The sequence below is a fragment of the Garra rufa genome, chromosome 9, assembly GCF_049309525.1.
Source record: "Garra rufa chromosome 9, GarRuf1.0, whole genome shotgun sequence".
Classification (NCBI taxonomy): domain Eukaryota; kingdom Metazoa; phylum Chordata; class Actinopteri; order Cypriniformes; family Cyprinidae; genus Garra; species Garra rufa.
Window position 1 is genome coordinate 29,065,745 of NC_133369.1, and position 23,118 is coordinate 29,088,862.

At 33.0% G+C, this 23,118-nt stretch overlaps 2 protein-coding genes across 3 annotated transcripts; both read right to left on the reverse strand.

Moving 5' to 3' along the window:
• Positions 1-696: 696 nt before the first annotated feature.
• Positions 697-19,737, reverse strand: LOC141342270 (cytoplasmic dynein 1 intermediate chain 1-like). 2 transcript variants are annotated; one of them, XM_073846687.1, is made up of 17 exons: positions 19,597-19,737; positions 18,898-19,022; positions 18,692-18,806; positions 15,782-15,863; positions 12,321-12,380; positions 11,885-12,000; positions 11,664-11,750; positions 11,410-11,572; positions 11,071-11,170; positions 8,448-8,573; positions 7,883-8,029; positions 6,389-6,502; positions 6,164-6,297; positions 5,513-5,657; positions 5,284-5,424; positions 2,497-2,622; positions 697-2,361 (listed from the first exon to the last, which is right to left on the reverse strand). In XM_073846687.1, exons 2-17 carry the CDS (start codon positions 19,003-19,005, stop codon positions 2,248-2,250), a joined length of 1,878 nt encoding a protein of 625 aa, XP_073702788.1. In that variant the 5' UTR covers positions 19,006-19,022; positions 19,597-19,737; the 3' UTR covers positions 697-2,247. The 2 variants fall into 2 exon arrangements, with proteins under 2 accessions (XP_073702788.1, XP_073702787.1); XM_073846686.1 differs by having other exon boundaries at positions 15,782-15,914.
• Positions 19,738-21,803: 2,066 nt separating this feature from the next.
• LOC141342154 (TBC1 domain family member 31-like) lies at positions 21,804-23,102 on the reverse strand. Its single transcript, XM_073846542.1, has 4 exons — positions 22,927-23,102; positions 22,482-22,635; positions 22,233-22,349; positions 21,804-22,125 (listed from the first exon to the last, which is right to left on the reverse strand). Exons 1-4 carry the CDS (start codon positions 23,086-23,088, stop codon positions 21,980-21,982), a joined length of 579 nt encoding a protein of 192 aa, XP_073702643.1. The 5' UTR covers positions 23,089-23,102; the 3' UTR covers positions 21,804-21,979.
• Positions 23,103-23,118: the final 16 nt, after the last annotated feature.

The window sequence follows — 23,118 nt, forward strand, 5'->3', positions numbered from 1 at the left end:
GTTGCTACCAGCTACCAAGTTGGGTGAAGAGGAAGCAAGCAGTCAAGCTATAGCTGCAGTGCATTTCACCCTCACAAAAGCGATATAGAGCCATCCATGCGTTTGGTTTGTGTCTAACACAGCACTGAGAGTTAGCAAAAGTCATCTGCTTTTAAACGGAACAACACGGCACGGCTAACTAACGGTAGCTATGCTCTACAGCTTTGCTCCAATTTACAGACAAAACTAGCATGGACTGTCCTTCCCGCCGCGCCAGTACCTTGTAGCATATGGGTATCCTGTTCAAATTAGACAAAGCACCGCCGTTCAAGCGATAACGCGATTAAACCGCAGTTTATTACTGTGATTTCCTCCGGCTTTTGCTGCAAAAAAAAACCCTTTAGTCTCCGCCATTCCGAGCCTGTTTCCTTCCGTCTCTGGCTTGTCTTTAGTTTGACCTTTAGTTACCCGACACTAATATTGACGTAATTGTCATGGTAACAGGATCCCGCCTTCTACGTGCGGCCGTGTGCGTCCATGAAAGTTGCTGATGATGGAGGAAAAAAAACGTGGATAACAAGGAATCTGTTGTCATTGTGATTAAAGATAAAAGGTTTAATGACACGAGAACATCATGGAGGAATATGACATTGATATTCAAACTTTCAATCACACACCAAAACCTCAAACCGCTTAAAAGAGGATTAAAACGCAGGATTTGAGACGCAATGACCTTTATTAGTTGTTCACACTTTATAGTTGTTTTATGCTGCAGTTGGTATTAAATGATGCACACATACAACCTAAAAGGTCAACAGAAAAAGAAGTCACATTCAGAAGTTTTGCTGTATATGTAATACATTTTTACATAACAGTCAATACATTTCTCAGTATGACCTTGTACTTTCACATACAGTTAAAGACAAAAATGTACATACACCTTGCAGAATCTGCAAAATGTTATTGATTTTCAGCAAAATAAGAGGAATCGTACAAAATGCATGTTATTTTTTAGTACTGACCTAAATCAGATATTTCATAAAAGACATTCACATATAGTCCACAATATGTTAATGTCTTTTTTGAAATATCTGATTTATTTAACCCTGTTGACGTCATTTAACCCTGTTCAAAAGTTTATGTACATTTGATTCTTAATACTGTTACCTGAATGATCCACATTTGTGTGTGTTTTTTTTTTTTAGTGATGGTTATTCATGAGTCTCTTGTTTGTTCTGAACAGTAAAAAAAAAAAAAAGGAAAAATAATCCAGGCCCCACAAATTCTTTGGTTTTTCTGCATTTTTGTCTATTTGAACCCTGTCCAACAATGACTGTATGATTTTAAGATTAATTTTTTTACACTGAGGACAATTGAGAGACACATATGCAACTATTATAGAAGGTTCAAACGCTCACTGAAGCTTCAGAAGGAAACACGATGCATTAAGAGCCAGGGGTGAAAACTTTTGAACAGAATGAAGATGTGTACATTTTTCTTATTTTGCCTAAATATCTTTTTTTTTTCATTTAGTACTGCCCTTTAGGAGCTACAGATGATACCTACATGTTTCCTGGAAGACAAAATAAGCAAAATTTACCCTGAAGCATCAGGGAGCATTTGAACCTTCTGTAATAGTTGCATATGAGTCCCTCAGTTGTCCTCAGTATGAAAAGATGGATTTCAAAATCATACAATACTTGTTGTAAAGGGTTCAAATACACAAAAATGCTAAACAAAAAAACACAGCTGTGGATCATTCAGCTAACAACACAGTATTAAAAATCATGTATGTAAACTTTTGAACGGGGTCATTTTTATAAATTCAGCTATTGTTTTCTCTTCACGTCAGTACTAAAAAAAAATAACACATTTTGTACAATCTTATTTTGGTAAAATAATTAACATTTTGCAGATCCTGCAAGGTGTATGTAAACTTTTGACTTCAACTGTATGTAAATAATCTGACAATTACAATTCCCGCACAGCTGTTTTGATACAGTTTGGCTCACTCCTGTATAGTCACTGCAAGCCCTAGATATAGTTAGATCAAGCCCATTCACCTGTATGTGTTCTGGAATTAACGATTATCATTGGAAGAGGAGTTATTGCTAATTAACACCCATGCTATAAATAGACTTTTGTAGGCAAAAGAAAAAAGGACCTGTGATCACAGCAGTGTGTATGTGTGATTCACTCACTTTATATCAAGCATCTGTTTTAGCGTATCTTTACGTGTGTCTCACTGAATGTAAATGTGTGTGTGTTTCAGGCAGGTAGCTCCAAAGCACCCTCCTCCTCTCCATCCCCCCGGTTTGCGCGAATCTCCATGAGTGTGCGGGCAAATTTGCTCCAGTCGTCTGTATGTGGCACGGCCAACTGCTAAAATAGAAATACAACCAACCAATGGTTGAACACAATTAGTGACTGTTGAAATCTGCACTGTTTGATCTGTCTGTGTATTTGATTATGAGTGCAAATATTTATAATTCATAATACACGTGTTTGTGTTATTACCTCGCCCACGTCATAGATCCAAACACGGCCCTCTGAATCACCCACGGCCACCTCTCTGCCCCCTGACGCCCATCTGACCCGGTTCAGGGCACATCCTCCCTCCACTGTCACACTTGCTGATGGCACCTGGTACACATTGTTTTGGGAGCGGAAATATAAATGTAATAACTGTGTGGCAACATGATTGAACTGCCATCTAATTTAGTATCAAACATACAAATGTCAAGGAAAGGCAATTTGCATCCTTCACCACCTTTTTTTTCATCACTATAGATGTCACCAAATCGCATCTCAACACATTTATTCAGTGGTTATGCTCTTAATAATTTTGACTTGTGATATGAACATAAACATTTATAAGATGAATTCAAGCTGAACAGTTTGAGGTTACATTTTTCATTGGATAATAGTAATCTATGAACTACTTTCATGTAGGATATTACAGGTTTTAGTGTAGCTTGCTGATGGAGGATTTGTGGACATACACTACCAGTTTTTTTTAAAGACGTCTCTTCTGCCCCGAAGCCTGCATTTATTTGATCCAAAATACAGCAAAAACAGTAATACTGTGAAATATTTGTACTATTTAAAATAACTGACTTCTGTTTGAATATATTTTAAAATGTAATTTATTTCTGTGATCAAAGTAAAATTTTCAACATCATTACTCCAGTCATGAGTGTCACATGATCCTTCAGAAATCATTCTAAAATGCTCATTTGCTGTTCAAGAAACATTTATTTGTATTATTACTACCAATATGTAAAACAGTTGAGTATTTAAAGATCAGAGTGCGCAAAAGGGCTGGCAAAATCACTCTGGACCCCTCACATCCAGCACACTCGCTCTTTGAACTGTTACCATCTGGTCGGCGCTACAGAGCACTGAACACCAAGACGACCAGACACCGGAACAGTTTTTTTCCCCAGGCAATCCATCTCATGAACACTAGTCAGTAAACGTGGAACATGCAGCACTATTATACACTTTATTAATCTATTCAGTATTTATTAATACCTACTTATATCCAAATTTGCACCCTAATATACCTGTACCTAACAATGGCATACTCTGTATATTGTGTTTTTGCTATTTTGCACTTTGCACTTTGTCTTGTGTACTTGTATATTGTTCTTTTTTATAATCTATGTCTTGTCTTGTCACTGTCACTCTATTGCACTGTGGAGCTGCTGTCACTAAAACAAATTCCTAGTATGTGTAAACATACCTGGCAATAAAGCTCATTCTGATTCTGATTCTGATCAGCATTTATCTGAAATAAAAAGCTTTTGTAACATTATACACTAACATTCAAAAGCTTGGAGTCAAGGACGCTTTAAATTGATGAAAAGTGATGATAAATGTTACAAAAGATTTCTATTTCAGATAAATGCTGTTCTTCTGAACTTTCCATTCATCAAAGAAACCTGAAAAAAATTCTACTCAGCTGTTTTCAACATAATAATAATAATAAATGTTGCTGAGCAGCAAATCAGAGAATTAGAATGATTTCTGAAGGATCATGTGGAGTGGAGTAATGATGCTAAAAATTCAGTTTTGAAATCACAGGAATAAATTATATTTTAAAATATATTCAAATAGAAAACAGTTATCTTGAATAGTAAAAATTGTACTGTTTTTGCTGTTCTTTGGATCAAATAAATGCAGGCTTGGTGAGCAGAACAGAAGTCTTTAAAAAACATTAAAAATCTTACTATTCAAAAATGTTGACTGGTAGTGTAGCAATTCATTTAAATGAGTCCGGTGGGCATGTTTTTGTTGGTGTTTTATTATTTAATATTTTTATAATTATTATAATTCATTAAAGTTATGTAATCATCCCATGACGTAGATGTACATTTCAAACATCTTTTGAGTGGAACATTTAATCTGAATTAATACTTTATTGCTATTATGACTTCCATTTAATTACAAAATGGCCTTTATATAATGCATAGAATTATAGTGTCATTTAAATGTATCGCTCTAAAATTCTGTTATTTAATTTGTCATTGTTCAATAAAATTTTCAATTGCATTTACAATACTGTTTAAATTTATATTAAAATTAATACTTTTATTCAGCAAGGATGCATTAAATTAATCAAAAGTGACAGTATAACTTTTACACGGTTACAAATTCAGTTCTTTTGAAGTTTCTTTCCATCAAAGAATCCTAAAAAAAAGTATCACGGTTCCAAAAACGGAATAAATTATTTAATTAAAATGTAACCTGTTCTCAACATTAATAAAATAATATATAAAATGTCATTATATGTTAATAATATCTAAAATATGTTTATTGAGCAGAAAATCATATTAGAATGACTTCTGAAGAATCATGTCACACTGAAGACTGAAGTAATGACTGCAGCTTTTCCATTGCAGGAATAAATTACAAAATAAAATATATATTTTTTATAATAATATTTCATAATATTACTGTTTTAACTGCCTTGCTGAGCATAAGAGATGTCTTTTAAAAACATTTTAAAATCTTACCGACCTCAGAGCTTTGAACGTGCGTAATGTGCATAGAATATTTTATTTAATATTTTACATGAATGGTACCTTTTGAAAAAGAACAAAAAAACATTACAAATAACATCAGATAATATATTCTGCAAAAATCTGATGACATCAAGGGACCAGTTTAATTCAGTGGTTTCTTGCCCCAAGTAGGGGGTCCTCTTATTGTAATATTAAAGTATGAAATGAATGTTCTTCTTATATAATACAGAAGACAGAAGACTGAGTAAAGAATGTAATGAGACGCAATGCCCCTGACCTCTGTGTAGTTGTTGAGATTCCAGAGGTCCAGACGACCATTGCCATCTACTGTAGCAAAGAGTGCTGGATGCACTGGAGACCACATAACATCATAAACATAGTCTGCATTGTCTTCAAAGGAATACAGCGGCTTGTTATTCTGTCAGAAAGATGGAATAGTTATATTCAGATAATGCTAAATGGCCAAAACACATATCGAGCAACACAAGCCCCAAAACAACTCTTACTTTGGTTGACCACAGTTTGACCGTCCAGTCAAATGAGGAAGTGGTAAAGAGGTGAGAGAAGTCAACCGGACCCACAGCGTTATGGCAGCTGATTCCAGTCACAGGACCCTGATGCCCGTCAAACATTTCACCAATACCAGCTTTACTGCATGGGACAAGTTATGCAAGTTCAGGGTAATAGTAAAGATGTTTTTCATATTCACAAATGTGACCCTGGACCACAAAACCAGTCAATTTCATTTTTTGATGCACGGTTCATTGATGAATGGTTTGTTAGGATAGGACAATATTTGGCCAAGATACAACTATTCAAAAATCTGGAATCTGAGCGTGCAAAAAAATATTGTCCAAATTAATTCTTAGCAATGCATATTGCTAATCAAAAATTAAGTTTTGATATATTTACAGTAGGAAATTTACAAAATATCTTCATGGAACATGGTCTTGAATTAATATCCTAATGATTTTTGGCATAAAAGAAAAATCGATAAATTTGACCCACACAATGTATTACTGTCTATTGCTACAAATATACCCGTGCTACTTTATGTTTTGTGGTCTAGGGTCACAAACATTACTAAAAGTATAGTTGACCCAAATCCAAATATGAAAATTCTGTTATTATTATCTTTTGTTGCAGGAACCACCGACCTTCCATGGCGGGATGCTGTGTAAACAGTGCCCTCCTCACTTCCTACCACATAGTTGTTCACGTCACTTGCAGGGAAGGCCATACAAGTGACGGCCACTGGCTTTGACTTGTTGTAGATCAGCTCCATGCTCTCCTGTGAGTAACAACAGACATATAATGTATTGTTTAATATCAGTCAAATCCCAAATGATAATTCAATCTGTCTAAATGTGTTATCTGCACACCTGAGGCTGTGAGAGCATGTCCAGACTCCAGGAGCACATCTTGCCATCTGTGGATACTGTGATCAAGTTGTTGGCATTCTGTGTTCCGACCACATTCACACAGTACACAGGATGCTGCAAAAATATATAAAGTATGTGACAGTTTTGTCATCTGTATTTTTTGACCATGATGAAGATATTTTTCAAATAAAAAATAAGGGATTGTTTTGCCATATAATGACAAAGCAAAGTTTTTAAAGGGGTAGTTTACCCAAAAATTACAATTCTGTCATTAATTACTCACCCTCATGTTGTTCCAAACCCGTAAGACCTTCATTCATCTTGAGAACACAAATTAAGACATTTTTGATTAAATCCGAGAGCTTTCTGACCCTGCATAGACATCAACACAACTGAAACATTCAAGGCCCAGAAAGGTAGTAAGGACACTGATAAAATAGTCCATGTGACATCAGTGGTTCAACCTTAAAGGATTAGTTCACTTCCAGAACAAGACTTTACAGATAATTTACTCAGCCCCTTGTCATCCAAAATGTGCATGTCTTTCTTTCTTCAGTCATAAAGAAATTATGATTAAGGACATTTCAGGAATTTTCTCCATATAGTGGACTTCAATGGTGCCTGCGAGTTTGAACTTCTAAAATGCAGTTTAAATGCAGCTTCAAAGGCCTCTAAATGATCCCAGTCGTGGAAGAAGGGGGTCTTATCTAGTGAAACGATCAGTTATTTTCTAAAAAATTTACAATTTCTATAGTTTTTAACCACAAATCCTCATCTCGTCTAGCTCTACGATGCACAGGTTAAAAAGTATAAAAATTTTAATTTTTTTTTAGAAAATAACTGATTGTTTCACTAGATAAGACCCTCCTTCCTTGAATGGGATCATTTAGAGCTCTCTGAAGCTGCATTTAAACTGCATTGTGGAAGTTCAATGAAGAAAATTCCTGAAATTTCCTTACGACTGCAGAAAGAAAGACATAAACATCTTGGATGACAAGGGTGTAAGTAAAAATCCTTTAATTCTATGAAGCTATGAGAATATTTTTTTTGTGCGTAAAAAAAAACAAAAATAACTTCTGTGTCAGTCTCTGCCACGCATTCAAGACAGTGAACTATTTTAACAATGTCCTTACTACCTTTCTGGGCTTTGAACGTGTCAGTTGCATTGCTGTCTATGCAGGGTCAAAAAGCGCTCAGATTTCATCAAAAATATCTTTGTGTTCCAAAGATGAACAAAGGTCTTACAGGTTTGGAACAACATGAGGGTGAGTAATTAATAACAGATTTTTTTTAGCTGAACTATCACTTTAATTCTGCAATTTACAATAACCGAAGTCTCTCAGGAATATCTTGAGGTTGAGTGCGACTCTTCAGTTTCTGGGTCACCTCAATGACCTGGCAACGTTGGTGTTTTCAGCTCAGATTTTTAACCATTAAACCACCAACAGACTGCATTATATTTTAAAACATTTTATCTGTAACTGATGGTCTTACAGTGTGTGCAGTTGCAGACAAGGGTGTCCGTTGCACTGGGGTCCTCCTGTGACTTCGATTGTCCCACAGTGCTATCTGTCCTGAGTAAGTGCCTCCGATCACAAGGTTGGGATGAAACTGAGCAAAGCCGACTGACATCACTGAGGACTAAAAGGAAAAACCATAAAATGCATTATTGGTCGAATACACCAGTAATTACTTTTGCCAGCTACGGTTAGTGTTTTGGCAAAGATGACGTCAGCTCATCCTCCATCAAGGTTAAAACGCACAAGTGGAGCATACAGACAATGTGCTGAACAATGAGAGTTAATTTAGAAGTGACATCAGTGCAAACACAGAATGACGTGCATTAGTGACGCAGACAGCATCTGAAAGTTGAGCTCTATTGTGTATTTTAATAATAGAAATTAGATTTACATTCAGGCTTTTTCATTTTAAGTTGGTTACTCATTGCTCAATATGTAATGAAAAAAAAAACAGTATATTGAAATGCAGCTAAAAGGAACAACATTCAGGCTTTCAGACTAGTTGTGATTAGTTAATTGTGAGCAATGGGAATTCAAACCTGACAGTGGAGTATGTACTCGGGGGTTGTCTTCTTAAACTTCATATTCCAGACCAGCACAACTCCATCTGGCTCATGAGGTGCATCCTCATTAGTGTTGTATGAGGCCACTAGCAATTCAGGATACTGCAAAAAGAACATGTGACTGAATACAATGTGCAATGTGTCAATATAATGGATGTGGTATCTGGTTCTAGGGGTTGCTTATATGCAGTTCTGGTTAATTACATATAAGCAGTAGTCTGTTACTTATCTGTTATAACAAATTACACAATGAAAATTGTTGTTAGTAATGTAATCTGCTGGATTGCACATATTAGGCAATGTTTTCTGACTAATTTTTTGTTACTTTTGATCTAACACATTTATCCCACAGTTTTAAATGGGATTACTATGAACCATTTTGACATTAAAAAAGAGAGAAAGAAAATATATTCCATTCTTTGCTATCATCATGAAGTTCATTAAACATTACATCAGGGTTTCCCAAACTGGGGTTTGTGAAAGAACTGCAGGAGGTTTGTTAGTTTGTGAAAAGCTATTAATTATTATGAAATCATAAAAATGTCAAATTAAAATGAATAATTCCACAAAATTAAAATGTACTTTCTAAATGTGTATAAGCGGTAAGAATTTTTAGAATGAAAAATTTCCATAAATTATAAATAATTAACTGAAATTGTGTGAATAATATGTAACCATGTAATCCATAAAATGTAACTGTAATCTGATTATAAGCATTTTAAAATCTAATAGGATTACTTATTTTTGGAGTCCGATTACATAATCCTGGAGCCCTATGAAATCCATTTTATTTTTTCCCAAATTCCATTTTATTTTTTTTCCAAATTTTGTTTTTAATTTTTCTAGATCCCGTTTTTTGTTTTAATTTTCTAGATTGTATTTGAATGGTTAAATTAAACCAAATAGCATGTCTAATTAACTTTTAACAAAAATTAAAATTTTAAGGCCCTATGAAACATGTTATATTTAGTTTTCTCAAATTCATTTTTTTTTTTTTTTTTTTTTTTTACCAAATTCTGTTTTCCATTAATTTTCTGGATTCCATTTTCATTCCATTTTAATAATCAAAATTTCTAATTAATGAACGTATAAAAATGTATTCATTATTATTTTATTTATATCTATTTTTTTGTTGTGTATTTACATTTTTCTGGTAAATAAATTCTGGTAAATCAATTTTTCTGGTAAATACTCCTTATATATAGTGTAAAATAATGTACTATATAATATAAAGTACTATCATTACCACATTACCAGAGCTGGGTAGTAACTGATTACATATAATCTGGATTACGTAATCAGATTCCAAAAATTAAGTACTTGTAATTACAGTAATTACATTTTTAAATACTCGTAAACAGACTACAGTTTTTTTAATTTATTACATATTATTCACACAGTAGCATATTTATTTGAATTATCACTCAGTAGGTTATATAATCATGTATTATTATGTATTATTGAAAGGCTTGTCTTTCATACTCATTAAAAAACTTTTTGCTTTTCACCTCATATATTTTCTTTAAAGGGGTGGTCAATCAGCAATTCCATACAAAACAATATTTCCCTTTGCATTGAACTTTGAGCATTGTAACTTTGCACATGTTGTTAATGCTCAAACAGAAACATTACACACTAACTAAAGTAAAAAAATAAAAAAAAATCAATGACCCCTTTAAGTACCCCTGAGATTTAAAAATAAATATTTTAATAATTAAGTATCACATTTGCATGTTCACGGTTCTCTTTTAGTAAGTTAACTATTTTGATTGTTGCATTGTTTTATTTTCATTTTTGATTTAATTACTTGTTAGCCTTTTATTAAACGTACAACCCCAGTTTGGAAAACCTTGATGTAATATAATGTTTAATGCATTTCATGTTGTTAATTACAATGAAAGGAATATATTTTCTCACTCTTTGTATTTTTACATCATTATGGTACAACATTATCCTGTTAAAATCAATGTGATAAACGAGTTAGGTCAGAGGTAATCTAAAAGTAATCTGATTATATAACCTAAAATGTGTAATGTAATGAATTACGTTACTGACTAAAATGTAATTTGGAATCAGTAATGGATTACAATGTGTAAATAATCGTTGCATAATATATTTCTGTCGCAGTTTCTTTAAACAAATCAAACTTTTAGTTTGACAGACTGCTGTGAAGACCTTTAGTTTCTGTTTGTATGTCATATGACGATAGCTTTTCTAGAAAGCAATGGTAAAATGCTCATAAAGTGAGTCACAGAGCAGTTCTAGAGATTAGGTTTATGCGGCAGAGGCTGGAAACACTGCAAGCGTCACATGTGCTTCTGTATGTGTGTGGTAAACAAAACCGGGCGTCTGCACTATTCATTCACACACACAGAACAAGCATGATTCATATTTAATTATAATTTTTGCAGCTTAATATTCACAGACACTAGTCCATATCGTGTTTTGATTTAAGTGTAATGACCTATTTTTGATTTAAAAATATTGGCAAATTACATGACATTACATAGGATTCATAGGGCCTGACATAATCCAGATTACATGTACTCAGGTACTAACCAGCACTGCTTATAATAATGAAATTTTTCTAATGAAGTACCTGTGGTGACCAATCCAGGGAAGTGACAACTCGATGTTTGGACCAATGCTCATCGTAGAAATGTCGATTAAAAGACAAGTTGGATCCAGCTTGCATGTCCCTGAGAACAAAACAAACCGTTGCATTCTGGTACAATCATCCAAAGCAATTTACAGTAAGTTTCCCAGGAGTCACTTGAGGTTGAGTGCAACTCTTCAGTTTCTGGGTCACCTCATTAAACCTGATTCTAAACAATCATCACCCTACATTAGGTTAAACAAACTGTCTAGTACAGAATAACTTTTTTGTAATCATGTGGGAATCTGTGTATGTTTGACTGTTACATAAGCCTCTGCTGACCCTTCTTTGTCCTCCATATCTCTCCCACTGTAGTCAAAGAAAATGTCTGTATCCTCGGCCAGCACACGCTCCATTACACGGATGCTTCGGTCGAAGAAGAAAAGGAAATCCTCTGAATGAACAACCTGCTCTTTCTCTTCGTTGGTCAGTTCTCTAGGATGAACTAAAGAAGATATACATATTCATACAGCTCTGTATGATGTTACACTTATTTTAAATGTATTAATTTATTTAAAAACTAGGATTCTTCTTGCCTTCTTCGGCCTCCTGAGAGCTCTCCTCCTCCAGCTGCTGTGGCACCGGCTCAGATTTGGTCACTGACAGCTCCTCATCCTCCTCCTCTGTGGAAAATAGTCATTTTTGAAAACATTGTAAGCAGTGAGGCATTTGTTTTGTGGGTAAAGCCACTACATTCAGTTTTATATGCACGGATATCCATCTCAGTTATTAAATGGAAATAAAAACAAGTCTTTACCTTCAGGCTGATCAGATGCGACAGGAGTCTGTGTCTCTTTACAGTATGTCACCAGTTCTTTTGGCATGAAATCAATCTGAACAATTTTTGATGCACCAAGCCTATGCATCCTGCACCTAAGAAAGGAAGCTCAAACTATTTTAATGTGTTGTTTCACTTTGTTTTGCCTTGCTCCTGTCATCATTTACTGAATCTCAAGTTGTGAGTTTAAATATAAAAGAAGAAGAAACATAAAAGAAGATATTTTCAAGAATGTGAGCAACCAAAAATTCCTGGTCCTCACTGACTTCCACAGTAATCTATGGAAGTCAATGGGGACCAGAAACTGTTTGGTTACCTTCATTCTTTAAAATATCTTTATGTTTAGAAGAAGAAAAAAAAAATCATACAGGTTCCTCTTTGATATTGTGAATGCGATTTGATAAGGCAGTCTCACCCATGAACAGAATCTGCAAGAAGCTGAAGAGCTGAGGGGTCGGTGTCCCACTGTAACATCCTACAGAGGTCATAAGAATATACCACATAATGGTTAAGAGGGATAAGACTAAGCATGCATGATTAGGTTCTGCAGCTTCATCAGCAGTGCATTACCCTCTTTCATGCATGATTACATGAGATAATACATTGTCTCTTAGATGAAATCACATATACACATATGTGGCACTATACTTTAAATCAGCTACAACAGAACCACATCCACTGATGGGTGATGCATCAACGAATGTTAGCACCTAACGATGATAACATCAACAGTTATCCTTACCGATATCTGATGTCCCAACAAAAGATGTAGGGAAAAGGAAAAACATTAGACTTAGTCTTAAGGGGATTACAGAAATTTAAATAAATAGTAAAATAAATAAAATAGCTTGCATGAATCATGTCAATCTTGTCTTAAGAAATAATGCATAAAGAGAAATAATTCCCTGAAGGAAATATTCTTCAAATAATTTTTTCATAAAATATTTAATTCCCCTAAATAATGCATAATAGTATGGATGCATGTTTCCACCACTGAATCAAAAATGTACAAATAAATAAATAAATTTGTCTAAATTGCATGATACAACTGCAAAATACAAATTCACATTTGCAGGAAAAAAAGTTTTAATCCCGTAATTCTGAGTTTTTCCCCTGCAAATGCAAGCTTGTATCTCGTAATTCTAACCTTTTTCCTCACAATTCAGATGTTTTCTTAGAAATGTGTGACATAAACTCACAAATGTGAGAAATAAAGTCAGAATTACTAGATTAAAATGCTCAATTTTGACTTTTTTCCCTGCAAATGCGAGTTTATATCTCATAATTCTGACTTTTTTCTCACAATTTTGACAATTTTCTCAGAATTGTGATATAAACTTACAATTGTAAGAAAAAGTCATTAAAACTCGCAATTCTGATTTATTTCTCGCAAATGCGACTTTGGATCTCGTAATTCTGACTTTCTCACAATTCTGACTTTTTTCTTAGAATTGTGTGACAAACTCTCAAATGCGAGAAATAAAGTCAGAATTTCGAGATTAAAACATGCAATTTTGACTTTTTCCTGCAAATGCGAGTTTGTATCTTATAATTCAGATTTTTTTCCTTACAATTCTGACTCTTTTTATTAGAATTGTGTGATATAAACTCACAATTGAGAGAAATAATGTCAGAATTACGATATTAAAATGTGCAATTTTGACTTTTTCCTGCAAATGCGAGTTTGTATCTTATAATTCAGATTTTTTTCCTTACAATTCTGACTTTTTTTATTAGAATTGTGTGATATAAACTCACAATTGAGAGAAATAATGTCAGAATTACGATATTAAAATGTGCAATTTTGACTTTTTCCTGCAAATGCGAGTTTGTATCTCATAATTATGACTTTTTTTTCTCACATTTCTGACTTTTTTCCTAGAATTGTGTGATATAAACTCACAATTGTACGAAAAAAGTCATTAAAACTCGCAATTCTGATTTATTTCTTGCAAATGCTAGTTTGTGTTTTGCAATTCTGACATTTTCCTGCAAATGCGAGTTTGTATCTCGTAATTCTGACTTTCTTACAATTCTGACTTTCTTCTCAGAAGTCAGAATTATGAGACATAAACTCAAAAAACTGTAAAAAAAAAAAAAAAAAAAAAAAAAACGATTTATATCTCGGGAATTCTGCCTTCATTTCTCAGAATTTATATCTCACAATTCTAACTTTATAACTTACAAATGCAAGTTTATATCTCACAATTTTGAGAAAAAAAGTCAGAATTGCGAGATAAAAAGTTGCAATTACCTTTTTTTGTTATTCAGTGGTGGAAACAGGCTTCTATATAATATATCACATTTTATCTGAAGCCTTGATAAAAATGTATAGCAAATGATGTGTATAAGCAAGTGTTTGATGTAGAAATTAAACTGCTATCAGTCTCAAAGCTCACATCCTTTAAATCTTTTAAAATTTTTGATACAAAAGACCCTCAAATATGATCATTTTGTGAGGGACCCCCTTTTTAAAATATAAAAGCAGCTAAATATACTATATAAATAGCCATTTATACTGTGTGATAGAAAACAACAACTACAACATGATATGCAAAATTAAGTAACTGCCTTTTAAACTGTTACAATACACATTTGTGACCCTGGACCACAAAACCAGTCATAAGTCGCTGGGGTATATTTGTAGCAATAGCCAAAAATACATTGTATGGGTCAAAATTATTGATTTTTCTTTTATGCCAAAAATCATTAGGAAATTAAGTAAAGATCATGTTCCATGAAGATTTTTTGTAAAATTCCTACTATAAATATATCAAAGTGTAATTTTTGATTAGAAATATGCATTGTTAAGAACTTAATTTGGACAACTTTAAAGGTGATTTTCTCAGTAGTTTGATTTTTTTTGCATCCTCAGATTTCAGATTTTCAAACAGATGTATCTCGGCCAAATATTGTCCTATTCTAACAAACCATATATCAATAGAAAGCTTGTTTATTGTTATTTTATTGTTATATTATTTATTAGCTTTCATATGATGTAAACATCTCCGTTTTGTAAAATTTAACCTTATGACTGGTTTTGTGGTCCAGGGTCACATTTAATTTAATAAAATGCAATACACATACAATTCAATTTTATTAAATGCATTAAAATATGATTTAGAAAAGATAAATACTGAATATTTGTACTGGTTTATGTATTTCTACTCATTATTAGAATACTGTTAGATGTGTGAATCTCAAGAGAAATTAACAATTAATATATATTTTTAAAATTTTCTAGTAAATTTTGGCATTTTTAAAAACCTAAATGTACATAATTCTTTTGTTCTTAAATTTGCTACAGACCTCCTAGAATATTTGTAGAATGCAAATATGTGACCCTGGACCACAAAACCAGTCTTAAGTAGCACAGGTATATTTGTAGCAATAGCCAAAAATACATTGTATGGGTCAAAATTATCGATTTTTCTTTTATGCCAAAAATCTTTAGCATATTAAGTAAAGATCATGTTCCATGAAGATATTTTGTAAATTTTCTACCATAAATATATAAAAACTTGATTTTTGATTAGTAATATGCATTGCTAAGAACTTCGTTTGGACAACTTTTAAGGCGATTTTCTCAATATTCAGATGTTTTTGCACCCTCAGATTCCAGGTTTTCAAATAGTTGTATATCAGACAAACATTGTCCTATTTTAACAAACAATATATCAATGGAAAGCTTATTTACTCAGCTTTCAGATGACGTAAGAGTCTCAATTTCGACAAATTTACACTTATGACTGGTTTTGTGGTCCAGGGTCACATATATGTAAATACATCAGGGAATATAAAAATATTTCAAAATAGATTACAAGTTATATATATAGTGCAGTGTACAAACAACAATCACACATGCAGATTTCATACCTTCCCACTGTCCCTCCCTCTATAGATTCCTGACTTCCAGTTGGGCTCACTGATTGCGAAGAGGGAGACATAGGGGTTGGGACTAAATAATGAAAATAACAGGTATCCCATGTTAAAAGCTGCAGTGGCTGCACTGAGGGCCAGCAGTGGCAGACACAGGCAAATCAAAATGAACAGAATGGATTGAAATGGTCAAATCAAAGAGAAAAAAAAAATCCAAAAGGAAAAACAACAACAGGAGAGATTGTCAAGCGAATTTTACTTCTCTCTATGTTAGAATTTTGATATGGTCACTTAATTATGTCATCATCTCATCATCTAATTATGATTACAATTTTACATTAAATACATCTTATATATCGAACTGAGTGTGTCAAGTCTGCTTCAAGTACAGCCACAATGTTCATGACAGTTCAATAAATTGTATATTATGAATACTGTAACTTTTTAGTAATTGTATTGTAGATGAATCCATGCCCTAACTTATATTTAAATCTGAAATGACCTAAAATCTGACCAGATTTACATCTAGCAAAAATTTGAGAGAGGTCACAAGACATTCCCGCAAAGAAGATCCAAAAAAAAAGTAAGACGCAAATACTGGCCGAAGCAACATGCCCTTTATATATAAAACTGCAAAAATCAGTCTAACATGAACCATACTCTTGTGAAAAAGAAGTGTGCATGATTATATTTAATGTGCACTTATAGTGTACTTCAAATAGAAGTATATTACTGATTTTAAAAACCTGCAAATGCAGATAATATAATATTCATAGAAAAATAAATATACATTCATGACTAATGTTTAACACACTTAAAGGAGAAGTTCACTTCCAGAACAAAAATGTACAGATAATTTACTCACCCTCTTGTCATCCAAGATGTTCATGTCTTTCTTTCTTTCTTCAGTCGATAAGAAATGATGTTTTTTGAAGAAAATATTTCAGTATTTCTGTCCACATAATGGACTTTAATGGTGCCTGTGAGTTTGAACTTCCAAAATGCAGCTTCAAAGAGCTCTAAACAATCCCAGCCAAGGAAGAAGGGTCTTATCTAGCAAAACCATCAGTCACTTCTGACCAAAATTACAATTTATATACTTTTTTAACCTCAAATGCTCATCCTGTCTAGCTCTGTGTGAACTCTGTGTATTCCGGGTCAAGACAGTTAAGGTATGTTGAAAAACTCCCGTCTCATTTTCTTCTCCAACTTCAAAATCCTTATCGCTGTTCTAACTTTTTTTGTAAAGGGTGTTCTTCTTTGCACGTTTACTTTTGTAAACACTGGGTCGGTACTTCTGCAGCGATGTAGAATGATTTTGAAATTGGAGAAGAAAATGAGACGAGAGTTTTACGACATACCCTAACTGTCTTGAACTGGAATACACAGAGTTCACACAGAGCAAGAAAAGACGAGCATTTAAGGTTAAAAATTAGGGCTGTGTGATATTGAAGAAAAATGCAGTTCTATGAACCTCTATAACTATCTTGTGTCATATATATATATGGTTATTTATATGCATGTATGTATGCATCAAGAGCTCCTGTAAAACCACAACAAATTCCTTGTGTTTGCACACACTTGCTGAATAAAGCTCATTCTGATTCTGATTCTAATATAACTATCATACTTGTTTCGCTTTTTGTGAGAAGAAAGCACCCCTACAACAACTTCTGAAAGTGAACGGTAGTGTTTTACTCTAGCATTACATAAAAATGTAATTTTAACATTAGTGCAATAATTTTAACATCAGTTTAGAAACTGAATAATGAAAAGAAAAAAGAAAACACAGCTTAGTCTTCAGTCTATGAATTCAATATGCACTGATTCTTATTTAAGCTACAAAAGTTATTTATGCAAAAGCAAATAAGTGATTTTTTCTTTGTCTTTTGTTTATGGCTCCAAATATTGCAAGCTGTAGCGATATGCATATTGTGATAGGTACGTTTGCGATATTTCGATACTTTCGATATATTACACAACCCTATTAAAAAGTATGTAAATTGTCAATTTATTTAGAAAATGACCTATCGTTTTGCTAGAAAAGACCCTTCTTCCTCAGAGCCATTTGAAGCTGCATTTAAACTGCATTTTGTAAGTTTAAACTCCATTACATGGTGAGAAATCCTGAAATGTTTTCCTCAAAAAACTATTTCCTTACGACTGAAGAAAGAAAGACATGAACATCTTGGATGACAAGGGGGTGAGTAAATTATCAGTAAATTTTTGTTCTGGAAAAGACCTTCTCCAAAGTGCACTTAGTATGCTTCAAAGTACAAACAGTTGAAGTCAAAGGTTTACATACACCTTGCAGAATCTACAAAATCTTAAATTATTTGACTAAAATAAGAGGGATCATACAAAATGCATGTACTAAAATACTTGACATAAAAGTTTCACAAGAAATGATTGCATGAAGTAGATTCTAGATTGCTATATAAGCTTGTCAGTGCATTCAGAAGCACACTTTAAATATATTTTAAAAACACTAAAACTAATTACGAAATTAGTGGTTAAAAAAAAACCACCCAGCTTGGGTAAAGTTTAGCTAATTGCATTCACCATAAATTAAAACTATACTTTATATGTAATTACAGTTAACATGCAATTCAGTGTCCAAAAACATTATATAGTTTGCAAAAAAAAAAAAAAAAACATTCTGTAAATATATTATTTCTTTAGTAAGTAAAACTATACTTCTTTTTCACAAAGTTAGGGGCAAGCGCTTGATATAGCACTAAAGGAGACTAAGTAAGCTGTATTTATTTTAATTTTTTTTGCTTTCTCATAAACTTTTGATGATTACTTTTATCATTTAATTGAAGCAGGTGGCATGCACATTCATAAAGATGTATCTCACACACATTATGTTCATGCAAAGACAGCTGTATGTTTTGTAACACATACCTAAAGGAGGTTCTGGTGAAATTCCAATGCTCTGGAGAAGAGCCTCTGTTTCTCTTCTCTTTCTGTCAAGGTCCGAGTCTTCTGACACATTCTCAGTCCTCTGAAGCATCTCAGACTGCATGGCAGGTCAATCAACGACACAGAATAAATATTTGCAGGTGATAAAATAATTAATGGCTATTATATCCAACCAAAACAGCACCTACCTCTTTCTTCTTTCTCTCTTCTTCCTTTCTTTTCTTCTCCTCTCGAATCTGGGCTAAGCGCTGCTTTTTGCGCTCAAGCTCAGCTTTCAGGTCACTTCTATCAGCCATCTCCCGTGTCGTTTAGTCTATGTATAGTATGAACAGTTTTAGTAATAATTTTAGTACACGCATATGAACATACATTAACTACGCCACACAAACTTTCGACAGAGAGAGATACATCCAGCTTAATTTTGACAATTACTGAGAAGAACAGTCGATATATAGGCCCACTAATGGAAATAGAAATATTGTGTCTGAATGAACACTAAATACCATATAAACTGACAATTTTAGAATTGAATTGCAATATAATAACAATTTAGCAAATTAGTGCAAACTAAAATACATATTAAATCTGTTTAGAAATCTGTTTGTTGAACCTCCTGTATGTAGAAATAAACAAGGGATGTGGAAAATTACATTATAATACATTACACACTATGCTTGCATTCTGCAATGAGAAATGAAGTGATAATGGTCTATAAATGCACTAAGGACAAGGGTTAAAATAGAAAACACATTGGCAGGTGAACTACAACACATTCCTGTTCATTCACAATAGGCTGTCGTTGCATTTCAATGAATGACTGCATTAATTCAGCCCGCGAAAAAAGCCTGTTGTGAGCTATATGATATAATGTAATAATTGAACTATACCGTCTTCTTTATTTCGACCCAAACAGGACAAAGTCTGCTGCGCTCTGTCGCGTAAATGCTGAAATAAGAGGCTATAAATCTACATGTGAGCATCGACAGCTACATGAAAACACAAAGCATCACCAGTTCACTTCAGTCTCATCAGCACCCAAAGCCGGAAGTGCTCGATGCCGATACGTCATCAACGCCTCCCAGCAACAGCGGGCAGTGTTTCGTCGATGCCTAAATAGAAAAAAATCGACTGTTTATGTTTATCACAGATAAATACAATTTGTTTATGATGTCCTAAAATGCAGTCTAGTTGGGCGACACGCTAGTTTTTTTTTTTTGAAACACCCGAAAAAAGTGGGGCTTTTTAAAAAAGAAAGGAAAAAAAATAATATTGTAAATTAGCAAGGTTGCTTTAAATGTATCAAACATTGTTATTTTTTAGGAAAATAATACTTTAAATTATCAAGAATGCATTACTTTATCAAACGTGAGGCTTTTTAAAAAAAATTTATTGCATTAAATTTATGCATTAAATTGATCAAAAATGACTTAAGAAAATAATACTTTGAATTATCAAGAATGTTTCAAATTAATCAAAAGTGAGCTTTTTTTAAAGAAAATAATACTGTTAATTAACAAGAATGCATTAAATTGATCAAAAGCGAGGCTTTTTAAAGAAAATAATACTGTTAATTAGCAAGCATGCATTAAATGTATCAAAAGTAAGGCTTTTTTTAAATAATGCTGTTAAGTAGCAACGACACATTAAATTGATCATTTTTTAAAGGAAATAATACTTTTAATGATCAAGAATGCATTAAACTTATCAAAAGTGAGTTGTCTTTTTTGAAGAAAATAATAGTATTAATTATTAAAAATGCATTAAATTTCTCAAAAGTGAGGCTTTTTTTTAAAGAAAATAATACTGTTAATTAGCAAGAAGGCATTAAATTGATCAAAAGTGAAGCTTTTTTAAAGAGAATAATGCTGTTAATTAGCAACGATGCATTACATTGTTCAGAAAATATATTTTTAAAGAAAATAATACTTTTAATTATCAAGGATGCATTAAATTTATCAGATGCGAGTTGTGTTTTTTTTAAAGAAAATAATACTGTTAATTATCAAAAATGCATTACATTCATCAAAGTGAGGCTTTTTAAAGGAAATAATACTGTTAATTATTAAAAATGCATTACATTCATCAAAGTGAGGCTTTTTAAAGGAAATAATACTGTTAATTATTAAAAATGCATTAAATTTATCAAAAGTGAGGCTTTTAAAAAAAATTATATTGTTAATTATCAAGGATGCATTAAATTTATCAAAAGTAAGGGTTTTTTTAAAAAAAGAAAAACAATAGTTATTTAGCAAGGATGCATTAAATTTATTAAAAGTAATATTTTTAACATCTGGTTTGATATTAATAAATGCTTCTTTAGCACCAAATCAGCATATTAGAATGATTTTTGAAGGATCATGTGACACTAAAGGCCAAAGTAATAGCTGCAAAAAATCAGTATTGACGTCACAGGAATAAATTCATATTTTAAAATATATAAGTATTGTACCATCGCTAATACCATTATATCATATAATATCCTATGATACATACCTTGTGAATATCTCTGAAGTATACTTCAATAAACCTCATTGTAAAGGGTATTATTGTGGAATTATATACAGTAGAAAATATATGTGTATATATATGTGTGTATGTATATACACACATACATATTTTCTACTGTATATTCTACTGTATAATAATACAAATATACACCTACACACACACACACACACATACATACATATATATATATATATATATATATATATATATATATATATATATATATATATATATATGTATAAACACACACACACACACACACACACACACACAATATTCTTAAATACAGTTATTTTAAATTCTATTAATATTTCACAATATATTTTGCTGTATTTCTGTGAAATAAATGCAACTGTGATGGACATAATAGAATCCCAACACAGGAATACATTATATTTTTAAATATTGTAATAATTACATTTAATAAAATGTAATTAAAAGTAAATAAACAGTGAAAACTGTTGAATTATATTTCATGTTTTTAATGAAAATTAATTGACATTTTTCATTTTTAAATACAAAAGATTATACAAAAGACACTTAAATATAAAAAAAACATACAAATAATAAAATACATTTACAAAACCAAACCAGAATAAATCTGAAATCAATGAATAAATCTACATCCAGATTATCATCATTGTAAAGAAAATACAAACTGAGCAGGCTTCTCATCTGATCAAAAATTATTATCTTTCAGATCCTCTTTAACGTGTGCCTGGTTCCACACACACTGGTCCGGCGCTGATGGCGACTGTGTTGTCAGTGAGAGTGTACAGAACTGATTGAGGGTGAAATGAAGTCAGTCGTTCTGGCTCTGGAAGCTAATTTCGTCCTCAGTTCTCTGATTTCCTGCATCAACTCCCTTTCCTTAGAGTCCAGCTCCCCTCGACCACGATCTAAAGAAACTATAAAGTAGCAATGCTCATGGGAAACCTTATCGCTTGCTGCTTTGTTAAATAATGCTTAGTTATGAAACTCAGTAAAACTCACTGTTTAAACGAATAATACTCACAGCCAGAAGAATCATCTGATTGATTTATCAAGGAAATGTTTGTGGTCTCACTCTGGGTCTTGTGCAGCAGGCCTCTAGACGAGCAGGGAGATCGAAGTCTCTTTTCCATTTGATGATCTACAAACACACACAGACAGACTTTTTTAGCTGATTGTGTCCTGACAAGGAAGTCATTTTAAAACTATAATCATATTATGTTTCAATCAAATCCTTTATTACATTTTGTGAAAAGAGGTTGTCTGAACTCACTTAATGGATCCTCTAGATTTATTTGCAGCTTGCCATGATGTTTCTCAGTCTCTTCTGTTTCCTGACAGATAAGTGACCTCCACTGGGCGTTAACAGCGGCGGATACCCGTCTTTCCTCCTCCAGTTTAGCTTGTTTAGCCACTACATCATCCCACTGAGACCGAAACAACGTCATTGGTCTTTTGCATGTTGTATTTAAAGGAATTTTTTTTTTTTTTTTTTTTTAAGAAATTTAGCTACTTGATATAGCAAACAAAACACTAAAGGTGCAGTCACATTTATCACTGTCATTGGGAATTTTGTAAAAAGATTTTCCCCACGCAAATTTTACAATAGGTTTAAGTTGGTCAGGTGAATTCGCCACACTGACCAACAGAAAGCCGCTTGGCCTGAAAGTGACTTTTGTTTCAGCTCATGTGACTGCGCCTTCAACATGAATTCTCACCTGCTTTCCCTCCACTTCTAGCATTAGCTGGACTACTTCTTCCTCTTTAGCACGTGTTTGTTTGCTGAGGTTCACAAGTCGCTCTCGTTGCTTCTCCTGCCTCTCCTCTGCTTTTTCCAATCGCTTGAACACCTCGGCTTGCCAATCAGCATCTACTTCCATCTGTCCCGCCTCTGCCAGAGACTCTTCCAG